This window comes from Charadrius vociferus, unplaced genomic scaffold (genome assembly GCF_000708025.1).
Source record: "Charadrius vociferus isolate BGI_N301 unplaced genomic scaffold, ASM70802v2 scaffold61, whole genome shotgun sequence".
Lineage (NCBI taxonomy): Eukaryota > Metazoa > Chordata > Aves > Charadriiformes > Charadriidae > Charadrius > Charadrius vociferus.
Genome location: NW_009646945.1, coordinates 3,422,266 through 3,435,014, shown reverse-complemented (window position 1 = coordinate 3,435,014; position 12,749 = coordinate 3,422,266). Strand labels below are relative to the sequence as shown.

The 12,749-nt window shown below is 39.5% G+C and overlaps 1 protein-coding gene across 1 annotated transcript in view; it reads right to left on the bottom strand.

Annotated features, from left to right (window-relative positions):
* The window catches only part of PARD3 (par-3 family cell polarity regulator), a 480,197-nt gene that overhangs the window by 108,735 nt on the left and 358,713 nt on the right, over positions 1-12,749 (bottom strand). The window contains exon 25 of the mRNA XM_009895122.1: positions 9,146-9,256. Coding sequence (XP_009893424.1) covers positions 9,146-9,256 — 111 coding nt within the window. The remainder of the gene's footprint in view (positions 1-9,145; positions 9,257-12,749) is intronic.

Genomic DNA, 12,749 nt, shown 5'->3' with positions numbered 1-12,749 from the left:
GGTATAGGTCCTCCCGTCTCCAAAACAAACACTACCATGACTGAAATTTTCTTTCCTTATTTTCACGTCTGATGCAAGGATCAGTGACCCCAGCAGTGGAGGATCACCTAGATGGGCACCTAGGACAGTTATCCTGCTGGGAACCATGTTGCATCAAAGAACGTCATTGCTGTCTGTAGACAAAATGGAATTTAGTTTTTCTTTTGCATTACAAAACTGGCTAGAGGAGCTGATATTTATACCTATGACAAAAGATCCCTGCTCATTAGATTAATTTAGCTCTATTCTCCTATTTAGCTCTTTTGCTGGACTGAAGTAGAAAGAGGAAGATCATGAGATTCAGCTGTTGCTGAAACACGACTTGGGAGAGCTCCTGCTTCCATCCCTCCTCACTTAAGGAGCCCTGGTATCCTCTCACGCACAGGCTTTCCTGGACCATTTCTTCCCCTAAAATGTTTTTATTTTCCAACTAGAGAACAATGCCAGAAAGCAGCACTGGTGGGTAACATCTGAATTCTGCAGTTAGATGCGTAAGGAGCAGCTGCTCCTGTACGAGCAAGAAACAAATGACACATGGATACCATATATCGAATGGTACCATATATCATACCACACAGCAAATCAGTCATTCCCAGATACTGCAGGCAGTAACTGGAGGTGCAGCTACAACACTGTCATCAGTTGGTTGAGCTGAGCCTATCCAGCATCTACGCTCATCTACCTAAAGTCAAGTAACAAAAGTGGATATAAAATTCTGCCGCTAGCTCTATTTCAGGTCCATTAGTCTTTGTTTCTAGAGTACTGTGTATAAAGTCCTGAAGATGGAATATATATATATAATCCTGAAGTTGGAAAATGAATCAGTCTGAAGTGACAAAAAAATAACATGAAAAGCCACACAAAAAAGCAAGGGATTATGTGAATCTCATACGCTGAAGTTGAAAGAAAAGGAAAAAAACCAACAAACAAAACCCAACCCACCAATAGAGAATATAGCTTATAAGTCAGTATCTTTGCTCAGGACCCAAAAATTAGCATCCACAACACCCCTCAGGATTCACTTCTAAAACCTTGCTGGGTCACAGTACTGTGTGAGAGCATAAATCTCCAGCACGGACAGAAACAGAGCTGGGTTTTTTATAAACCTTTAAAAGTTTTGTTCCAGTAACTGGTTACAAAATAAAAGTTCCAGGTGTGGTGTGGAGGGGGAACCTATCTCCCTGTTGTGACTACATTATTAGGTGTTTTTCTGGTTAGTCAAATACTTGCTACTGTATCTAAGAATTAGAAAAATAAGAGTGGTTTCAGTGCTTTATCTTTACTGTTTGACTCCTGTAGTGCAGTCTGGAAAGTCTGATGGGTTTTCAGTTCCGTTCAACTCAGCAACAATAAGTTCAGTAAGTTAGTAATTACGGTACAGCTTTTTTAATTCTCAAATAAGTATTTGCTACAGCAACTGTACCGGTAAGATCATAGTTTACGGGACATCAGAGAACTTGCTGCTGCCTTATCCTAAAGTTCTTGGCATTCAAAAGTGAAACACAACAAATCAGAGCTCTTACTTCGAACTGAAATTTCTAACACAGTTCTGAACTCACAGGGTTTGCAAGACACCTTAACCAAATTTGTAACTCAGAATACTGTAAAGACCACGTAAATGATGTTTTTAAATATATGGCAAGGGACTTAGCCAGACCTTGCCTAGTGCAATGTCTTGAATCACTGTAGAGGAATAATAGAATAAATATACTTCTAGCATGATGTCTTAAAATCTCTATATTTACAACATGAAGCTAGAGAATGTGAGGAGCTTTGTTTAAAAAACTACCTCAGCAACTATTATTCCACAAACACTTCAGTTTACATATCTCCCAGAGTCAGTATTTTTATGAAGTGGAACCATTCTGAAATGTTTTTCCAAAGCTCAATATTCTCATGCTTTATTTCTGTGTTCTGTGGTACAAAAATTACTGCCATTGATTTGGTTTTGCGTCCTGCACCCTCATCCATTATGTAAAAAACCACTGCCAAAACAATGCTACAAATCTCAGTGAAACTGGAATATCCCTTGACAAGCAGACCCCATCTCAAAATACGTGAGAATGAGAAACACATTGCTCCGATTTTCTGATTCACAGAGGAATTTCTTCTCTCCTCTCTCACGGGCTGGGAAGGGGGTAGGAGCTTTATCAGAAAAGATTTTACAAGTCACTTTAGAAAACATTTACATTCTGAATGTTTGCAGTAATAAGGGATTTAGAGGTAATAGTTCTTGTGAAAGTGTTAAGTGCCATCAAAATACAGCAGCAGCAAAACTAAAGCTGAACTTAAGACACAGATAACACGTAGGCTATCTAAGAAACAAAAATCCTTTCCCTATCACAGTATGTTATCTTTTTTCCTAAAAGTAAGATGAAACTGTTTGATGAAAATATTTTGCTTAAGGGGAAGAAAGTTGGGGGTTTCCAATAAAAATATTATGGTCTCTCTGGGAAATCTGGAAAGACACCAAGAGTGTCCTGCTGTTCAGCCCCTACTCCATCTGATACTTTAACAGTTCCAGATGGCCTTTACTACAGGATGACCTCCCCTCTATTCTTTTATTATGACCTTTGGGTCACAAATTATCTATAGGATGCTGCTGTCATTCTATAAGACACTGTTGCACTCTTTCATCTAAAGAATAAAGATGCTTAACATTAAAACTCATCTTTGTTAGGCTGACCTTCCAATTATGATCAAAACAGTTATTCCAATCAATGTCACTGCTGGAGAAAATATGTTTCATTTTTTTTGCAACACTGACATTAAGAAACTAAGGCAATGTTTTAAATCATATCACTTTTGCAATTCTACTTGGCTAGAGAGCATAGCGTATTATACTCATTTAAAATATCAAAAATATTGCTGTAACAGTTTTGATGAGTTATGTTGATTAAAGGGATGTGATGGGTTTGGTTTTTTGTAAGTTATTGATGTGGTTTTCATGTAAACTTCATTGATAGGAGGTAATAAAACTTTATGTAGATTTTATTAATTCTTTGTCTTTATCATCATAAATGGAACACACCAAACTTGCATAGGAAAATATAATAAATAGCCCCAATGTACTAAATAAAGTAATAAGGTTAATTTCTTTCCTGCTGTCAGTAAATTCATGTTAGCAGTCTCTCGTCAGCTTGACATCAATTAATGATTTTAATTCCAGACTCTTGTCACAGTACTCACCATCCTTTCGTCTAATTAAAATGGATGATGCATGATGAAGGGAAAACACAAGACTTCTGTTCTTGTTGTAACATTTCTATTCATTAGTATACTTTTACAACAAAGGGCTTGTGGCTTTAATGGCACTAGAGAAAGATGAAGAGAAGTTTATTATATGTTGGAGATAAAGACCCTTATACCCTTAGGAAACATATAATACAGGAAGCATTTTATGGAACGACCGAATCCTTCAGCAAAAAATATCAATGTTATTTCAGCTACTAATGAACAGACAGAATGTTTCACTCTAAATTTAGGAAAAATCGTTACGTGAACAGCACAGACTGAAATCGTAGCCTTGTTTATGTTCGCACCGAAAATGTTGTCAGCCTATTGATTGATCTTCAAAAGTAACGGCAAATCTACCAATACTGAGACAAATGCCTGATCCACCTCCCCCAGGCAGTATCTCTGCAAGACCAAGACCCTGGGTCACCTCTCCCGCTCCTTCTGCCACACTCCGGCAGCATCGCCAGATGCATCGATGCAACCGCATCGCCTCCTACCTCCAACACTAAAAGCATCTCCCCAGAGCCCGTTATAAATAGAGATTTCCCCCGGTTGATAGCAAGGCGTTGAGATTTCACTCTGCCCGTACGAAGCCCTGGTGAGGTTTCCAGCCCGGAGCACGGTTTGAACGGGACGTGCCCTCCCCTCCCTCCCTCCCGCTGTGCCCCCTCCTTTTCACAAGTGGCATTTGCGCAGAGATGGAGAACGACAGCAGCGGAACGATGTAAATTCAACTCCCTTTGTAGCCTAAATGAACGGAGGGTTGATGTTTTCCAAAATAGAAAGGGGGGAAAACGAGCAAAGGAGCAGGTTTCTCTTCCAGATGATAACTCTACGTGTGTATGTACGAAGAGTGGTACTGCTTTGCTGTGTGTTCATCTTCCCCCAACATGTACAGCAGAGATTGGAATTGCACAGCTGCTTTTTCAGAGCAAAACAAGCCCCTGGCTCCAAAAGCCCCCATCTGACTGCCCCGTCACCCTCCCAGCACTTCTGGAGCCTCTGTCACCACGCTTCCGCCAGAGCAGCTCTTTAATTCCCTTCCAAAAGGTTTCTCCTTATCTCCCCAAGACTGATCCTCCCAACACAGGTGTTTAAGCACCTGATTTTGCATCCATTTCAGTGGAAGTTGAAGAAGAATACAATACTGAGATTAATACTTTTATGGTAACCCGGAGATTTATAGAACATTAGTAAAGCTCTTAAGTCAGTGCATTAATCAAATGAAGAAAATATCCTGTAGACTCTTCTTTTAAGAGGAGGAGGTGCCTCTAGAGGCAGATTAAAGCATAAGCACTCTTTACCCATAGCTGAGATCACATACTCTGAATCATGAGATTACATTAGAATTGCAACTTTCATCTTTTAAGCATTATCTAGTGGTGAACCACGCTGGATATAGCTGAATTTGTTGAAAACTTCACAAAGAAGTATGTTTATTTCATTCCTTTGTTATCTACTACCCAGGTACAAAGAGCAAAGCTGTTTGGGTTGGGAGCACTTGATTTGCTAGAGGAAGTCAAGGCTGAAGACAGGGCCAGCGCGAATGGCTTTGCCAGGCAGGTGTCAGGAACTGCACGTGCCCAAGCTGAAGAAGGGCAGAACACAGGCAAAGGTTTTTTATTTGCTAAAGATTTATTTTGTAATGAACACAGAGATGCAAGGAGGGAAAGAAAACCCCCCAAAACACCAACCACAACAGAAAAGAAATCCAAGGAAAAATCCAAGGGTGAAAGAGGGAGCGATGAAGGTATCAGAACCTGCTGTTAGAGTGATGTCTCTCTCCAGCAAGGACCACCAAGACAAAACAGAAGACAAAAGCAGTAGGTTTTCTGAATGGTTCTGTCTTCACATCTTCTACGAAAGAGCCTATACTACAGGGTCTTGAAGAAGTCAGAAAACATTTCAGGGCACTCATGCTGCAGGATACTGATGGACACACTAGCTACATATTGAGAAAACTATCCTGGGAGGCCCTCGAAGACCAGAGGTAGAGAGTTTCTGAAGTGGACAGGTCTGTGAGCTTCCAAAGGCTTAGGTCCAATAGCACGGCCGAAGGTGACCGTCCATATGAAAACTATCTGGGTTGTAACACTACTTCCTCTTGGGCATTGATAAAAGTTTCAAAATCTGGTTTTAAGTCTATCCTACATAGCAATGCCTGCGTGAAACTATAAGCAGTTTGAAGCATCTCTGAAAGCTCAACATATCCCACACATCTCCAATCTGTAAAATCCAAGATAGTACTCTTAGGAGGATGGGCCAACCATGGGCGCATCAAAAGAGTCTGGAATTGGTAGAAGATATTCTATAACAAAACCAAGAAGGGCTCAAGACTGTTTTTGCAGTCTGTCTGAGCAGATGTAGCATCACAGTGGTATCCAGTTTTAGTAATCCAGTGATGGACGGGATGACAGCATGGCAAAGAGGGGCTCCAAGTTAGCATATATATAAACCAGCTGTGATTTGGCACAGGAGTAGAGCTAATTCAATTCAGATCTTGTTTGACTTCCTCAAGACTCTGCAGTATAGTCTCTTTCTTAGGAGACACGAGGCAAAGTTCAGAAAACCTATTGCTTAGTTTTGTCTTAAGATTTTGATTGGTGCCACTGCTGGGGAGAAGCACCTTTTCTAACAGCACAGCAGAACCCATATGGATTTTCAGATCATTTTTTGGCACTTAAGGGTCATGCAAGCAGATTCTTTCTCTGGAGTAAACCAGTGTTAAAGAGCAGTGAGACAGGGGGACGGTGTCCTATGGCCTTGGATGAACTGTTAATCCAACATTTGGAGGATTTACAAATAGAAAGTGTTTTACAGCAATTTTGGTAAGATCGGTGGGTGGTCTCCTCAGATGATGCTCCTAATTGTTCCAGTATACTGTTTCATTGAAAGCTGCCTGCATTTTCAACAAGATAATTTCATTTTCTGTTCAAAATTACTTTAAGATTGTCGGTAAATGCATACCAATACAGCTTGAGATATGCTCCTTAATAAGAAATTATTATTAATAATATGTTTATAAAAGGCAATTTTATTCATTTCAATCATGGCAAATTGAAGAACATTAATTTGCTTGTTTGTCTCATAATCAATATGAACACTACTTTTAAGACTTTAAAGAAAATACTACTGTAAGCACAATACTATTAAAATTATCAAGTCAAGGCATAATAATTCCATAAAATTGTGGGCATGATTGATTTTTTAATGGACCGTTCACTTGTTCTCTGACCCCCTAAGGATTTTTGCTCCTAGCCTCTCATACATAGTAAATTCATTAAATCCAACCTATTTCCCCAAAGTATTGCATCATTATAGAGGTACATAGTATCAAATACCAAGTAAAACAGAGCAAGTGAATTGTACTGCTAAAAACATCAAGGGGGAAAAAACCCACAGAAAACAAAGTTAAAATAGCAGCCGTTATGAACCAACACTTGTTAAGACAGTAATATTTCACTCTGTCTCCCAGTAAGCATTTTGAGGGATTGTTCAGTTAATTTGCAAGAGTACTCTTCATTAATAGTGTGTATCTAACATCATTATTTTACAGGATCAAAAGAAACTCTCTGCAATCTAACTGCAAAAATATTTAGTCTCTATGGACCAAATCAACATCTGAATTTTTCAGAAACATAAGGAAGCACCTCACACATTTGGTTGCTATTTTATTGCCTTTTATTAGTTGTACATGCCACTACCCCCAAGAACTTGCATTCTCTTATTGACATAACACAAAGGAAAGCAAATACATAAAGAGAGTAAAGGGAAGAGGAGGAAGACCCGTGTTACGATAGCATCAAGCTGTTACGAAGTTCTGGCACATGCATTTTCTGCGGTCTCAGTGAACACATAAAATTGCTTTTATGACACACAAGGAGTGAGATTCCAGGAAAGATTCAAATTGGTTAGCACAACTTGATGGACAGGGATTAGGAATTTGCTCCATGCATTGAAGGCTATACAAATAGTTTCACAATTCTACCTTGGTACCCAGCGTGACTATTGCAACCTCTCTTACATCACCACATGGACAGTCTATACTCTCACCATTCTTACTGAGAGAGACAGAGAGACACAGAGAGACACAGAGAGAGAATGAAAAGAGAGAAAAACGTTACTAACTCAAACCTCAGGTCTTTCTTCTTTGAATAAATGTATATGGCTAATTTTCTGGGGACCTATGGTTACTAAGAACCCCCCCGTGCTGGGCAAGCTGGGGTTCAGCACTGGGCACGCGTGGCTAACCTTCCCCTTGCCCTGAGCTGGCTGGAGCGATGGAGGCAGCTTTCAACGTCTCTGCACCCCTGGCATGAGTTTATCCACCAAGTGGCTGGTCTGCCCATGCCTAAAGGGAAGTTGACTGCACAAACACCCTCATCTCCAAAGTCACTTATTTCCTTCAGTTCCAGTATTCCCCTTTACCATTTTATCTGAAAGCACATTACTCTTAAAAAACAGCAACAACTTTCATGACCCTGCTTCACTTTTGTTAAAAAAGAGAAAATAAAAACTAGACAAGTAAAAAACAAGCAAGCACTGGGATCCAGCCACCCGCTAATGTCAGAACGGATGGAAAAAGATACGAATACATTTTTACATCAATTTATGCTAGCATATCTGTTAAAGAGTAAAAATTTTCCCATAATGTAATCCAAACAGATGGTCACAGATGATAAAGTTTCTGCAGTTTATTGCTGATCTTCAGTAACTAATAAATGTATACTCCTAGCTTGCCTTAACTGTAACGTAAATCTAAAAGAACCCTAAAAGAACTGAAAGCGAACCATTTTAGGTTTAACTGAGAAGGCTACACAAGAGTTACTGTGGCTCTGCTGTTCCGGTGAGCTGTTAGAGTGATGAAGTCACCATTAATAAACTTCTGTTCTTACTCACAGAAGACCAAGGTGCATAGAGATGATGGTCAAAGGCATCATTAGGACTAACTAGTCATACCTCCTGTACAAGGAGAACAAAATTTCCTTCCACAGTTCCTGCATCAATCCACAATTTATGGCTAAGCTATAGCATAATTTTTAGATAAATCATTCCAATTCGTAGTTCACTTTCACTGCTAAATTTACCATTCAGCATTCAAAATTTGTAACCCTTTAAAGTTTGTCTCCTTACAGATTTGTGTACTCAAACAGGTCTTCTCTCCACATGCACCCCTGAACAGTAGTTGATTTACAACCTAAGCTTTCCAAGATTTTGACTAAACTGATATAAGAGCTAACAGTGTGTAAGCCCCAATATCTAGGGCTACAAGAGACAGGATGAAAAGTAGATTGGAAACGTTGAGAAGATCATATGACATATACATTATATAGGTTTTTAATGTTAAGGGAAGCTGACAAGGAAAAATAGAGGTACTCACCACTCATTTTTACAATTAGCAGTTTAATATACATATCATTCCATAAACAGACTGCATGACATAAATAGACTGAACTCCAGTGACAAATATACTGTGAAGTATAATTTTTAGGGTTTTTTCTAAATATATCAATGAAAAAACTAGATATGCAAGACTTTGAAGAAAAATACAAAACATATTTCATTCTATATAAATATTTGTTTTCTGAAAATGTCAATAAAATCAGTTATAGAATGTATAGAGAAAACATTTCTTATTATTACTCTAGTCTCCTCAATAGGAAAGGAGCTCTGGGTCTATAAAAGATGCTTAATGCAGCCAAAGAAGCTGTTGATACCAATGTCCAAAATAAATCCAGCTTTGTCCTGTTATTTAAAGTATATCAACATATCGACATTTGGGAATTTCATCAGTGAAAATTGAACTTCAGTTATGTAATTTAAAAAACAAACTCTCTCTATCAAGGTTTAAGCAAATACTGAAGTCTACCTCTCCTGTTCTTGCTTCATTCGTATTCTCTCCTCTTCTGAAGTAAGAGCTTCCTGCACTTTTATTTTACCAGTTTTCTCACTCTTGTCATCTTTGCGATGTTTGCCAAACCTGTTAATAACACACAAAAAAAGAATCTAACTTGTGAAATGAACAAAATTGTATTTTCCTTTTCCTATGACAAAGAGAGTCCTCCAAGAAGGGCTGCTTGGAAACCAAGAAGGGAAAGTGCAAAGACCTCAGAATCTCAATTTTTAATATTTTCAGGCTGCTTTTGTTTTTTTTGCGTAGGGGTTTTTTATTTTATTTTTATTTCACTCCTCTTAAAAGTTTACAGAATTCCTCAGTAAAGAACAGAACAAAGCAAAACAAAAAAATAAATAGAACCACATTCCTTTTTTCTGCCAGGATTCTGGGGTCACTATTCTCAAATACACAATGAAACAATGTTTTAGCAGTTACTCAACACTATCACTGCCAAAGAACGCAACTCAAGTTTACATTAAGTGAAGGCTTTCACGTGTGTACTGAAGAGGCATTGCGCTGTATGTCTGACAACTGCCCCATAGGCAGTACCACCCTCCGCACCCGCCCCACAAGAGCAGTTTCACCACGCAGTGGATGCCATCCAAAAATGGAAATTTACTCTTTTCCAGCACCAAGTTTTTTATAAACTTTGCTACTTGTGACTTTTCCCCCAAGGGTGTTCCAGTGCAAGGAGGGTGAGTGGAGGGATGGAGCTGGCTGGGCTGTCCCAGACAAACCAGGATGCTGCCAAGCCAGTGTTTGCCCTCCTCCTGTCTCCTCTTCCCCTCCATGGGCTACATTTCAAGTATTTTAGGTTTCTTCCATATTTGCACATTCCACTGTTTTCTTTTAGACTTTCAGGGAGAGCACAGTCTGGCATTTGAGATACTCAGTTATTATTAGGACAAAGTTGCGTATATTTCTTAGATATTTCAGACCTACTCTGAAAGGAATGCCTTTTATACAGAGCAAACTAAACAAACATATAAATATAGGCCTTAAATACAGCTAAAGTTTGGATGATGATTTTCTATTTAATACAGGAGGGATAACACATACCTATTTAATAGTATCTTACGATAATACATACCTTTGAAATGTGGGACCATTTATCATACCAAAAGCAGCGAGAATTTTACTTTTTTTTCATCAAACGCTCAGATGAGAGCTGACTGACACTTGTGGCACTTCACAGTCAGGTTCACATCACAAATGAAATGAAAGCACTGAAACGTGCAAAGTCCAGCAATGGTATGGATGGGACACCCCGAATGCTCACAAACAGTGAAATAAAACACAGAGTTCTTAAAACTTTCTTCTGACCCATGAATGTAAACTGTTTAAAATATTTAGAGTCCACCAGGCATTTATAATATTTTCCCTTTTGTTCCTGTTGATTCTCGTACAAAGCCATTGTGTGGGCTGAAGACATACCACACAGTGACCCTGCAGAAAGATGAATTTCTGGACACTCAGTCAAGAGATATTATTATACCGCATAACCATATTTATGGCTCTTAGGGCAGCTGTTTAAAAACAGAACAACACAAAAGTACAGTGTGGGAGCATGTACACAAACTTCAAAGTGCATGGCTGTTCTCCACAGTTCCCAGATTGCTTATTTCCACAGTAATTCAGGCATATGAAAACTAAAATTGTTCATTAATAATCATCTGAAAAGGGAAAGGCAGAGGACAGGATAGGGTTAAGAAACACAAAATACTACATAAAGTTGAAGTCTCTCATTTTATAATGTTATATGCAAAACTGACATAGTTAAGTTCAGTGAGTAGAAACACCAGCATGTATCTTTTAAAACATCCACCTATTTATTAGGGAGCAGTCAAAACCATCATACAAAACATTTACATATATGACACAACAGATTCAAATCAAGTTCTGGATGTCGTACACCAGACAAAACAGAATGGTTAATTTAAAATAGCCCTAAATCCTCTAGCCAAGAGAGGACTTTTGGCAGAAAAACAGTGGAATTGAGCCATTTTACCCTGATACACAGAGAGTGCCGGGGGTGGCAGGGCTCTGACTGACAGAACACACAGAGCTCCAAGGAGACACACAACATATGTGGTACTGTAGCACAGCATCTCTGGGATGCCCACGTTTGCTTCTGTCTCCTGCCCTTCCTTCACCCATTCAAAATGTAAGGCAGGGCAAAGGAACCAAATTCTGGAGTAGATAATTTATTTTGTAAAAGAACTAGTGGTTTAAGAAAAAAGAAAGTAAAACTGAATTAGTTAGTAACCATCAGGTTTCGGCAGCAAAACAGAATTTCTACCACCATAAATCAATTCATTGCAAGTATGAACAGAAATATATTGAACTCAATACCCTATTAAAAAATAAAGCACAGAGGAAATTTCTAATAATCCTTGTAAGCAATCTAGTAAATGCCTGGTCAGGCTGCATGATTGTGGGGGGAGTACTTCTAATGTTAACATATAACGCAAACCTAGGAAAAATCCACGGTTTGAGTTTTCAGATCCAACTGTTGGAGTCCAGAAAACACCACGCTCGTGCTGCGTGGCACGAGGCAGAGCTGGGGTCACCGCACAGGCAGCGCTCGGAGCAGCAGTAGGGTTCAGTTTGCTTTCACTCGGCAGCAAGCTGTGGCAACAACCCTTCTTCTCTTCCAGGGTTTTCTTCTGATCATCTGGGAACAAACGTTCCTTCTGCCCTCAGGTACAGTCCCGATCAAGCCTCCAGAAGACATCTCTGGTCCTTTCCCAAGCATTTCAAAGGGTGGCCATATTGTCCCCACTCTGACCAGAGACTTTCCAGTGCCCATCTCTGACAAGCTCTGTGGTCATCCCAGCAGTGGACAGCCTGGCAGAGTATCAACCACGGTGGTCTTGCAAAGTTGCCTTCTCTGGACTTTTTCACCCGCAGAAGTGATATATCTGCCATAATCACCACTGCCTGTAACAAGTTCAGCAACATTAACTGCACTGTCCCTACACTCGAACACGGAATAATCAACGCCATCCTCCCCCCTCCCTGATTGGGGCTTTGCGTTTTTGACAGCATCACCTGCACAGATAGCATCTCCGCAATACTCATAAGTCATGGAGCTGCAGAAGCGTTTGGAAACACACAGCCCTAAATGGGGCCGGCTCAGAACAAGGCTGCATAGCTTTAGCAAGACCTCTGTGCAAAAATATTTACAAGTTTAAGATTTCTCTTTTCCACTGAGATCTCAAGTCTAACAGAATCTCTGTTAAGCTTCAGCTTACAACAGTAGAAGTAACAAACAAAGGAAAAACATCTTCCAGGCTCCATCAAGCACTTGAGAAAGGTGTTCAAAAGAACCGTGATGGGGATACGTATGTATACACACACACACACACACACACACACAGAGAACCCTTTTATTTCTATAGGAACTGTCAACACTCCCCACTCCAAAAATCATTAAAAGGTTTTGGTAAGACTACTCTTACTAACAGTAAGTGTGCTTGCTATTTCTTTCTATTTAAAGTGTTTGCCCTGTGAAGTACAATCTATAGTTGTAATGAAACCCACAGCCCAAATCAGCATCCTCTCCACCAAATTTACA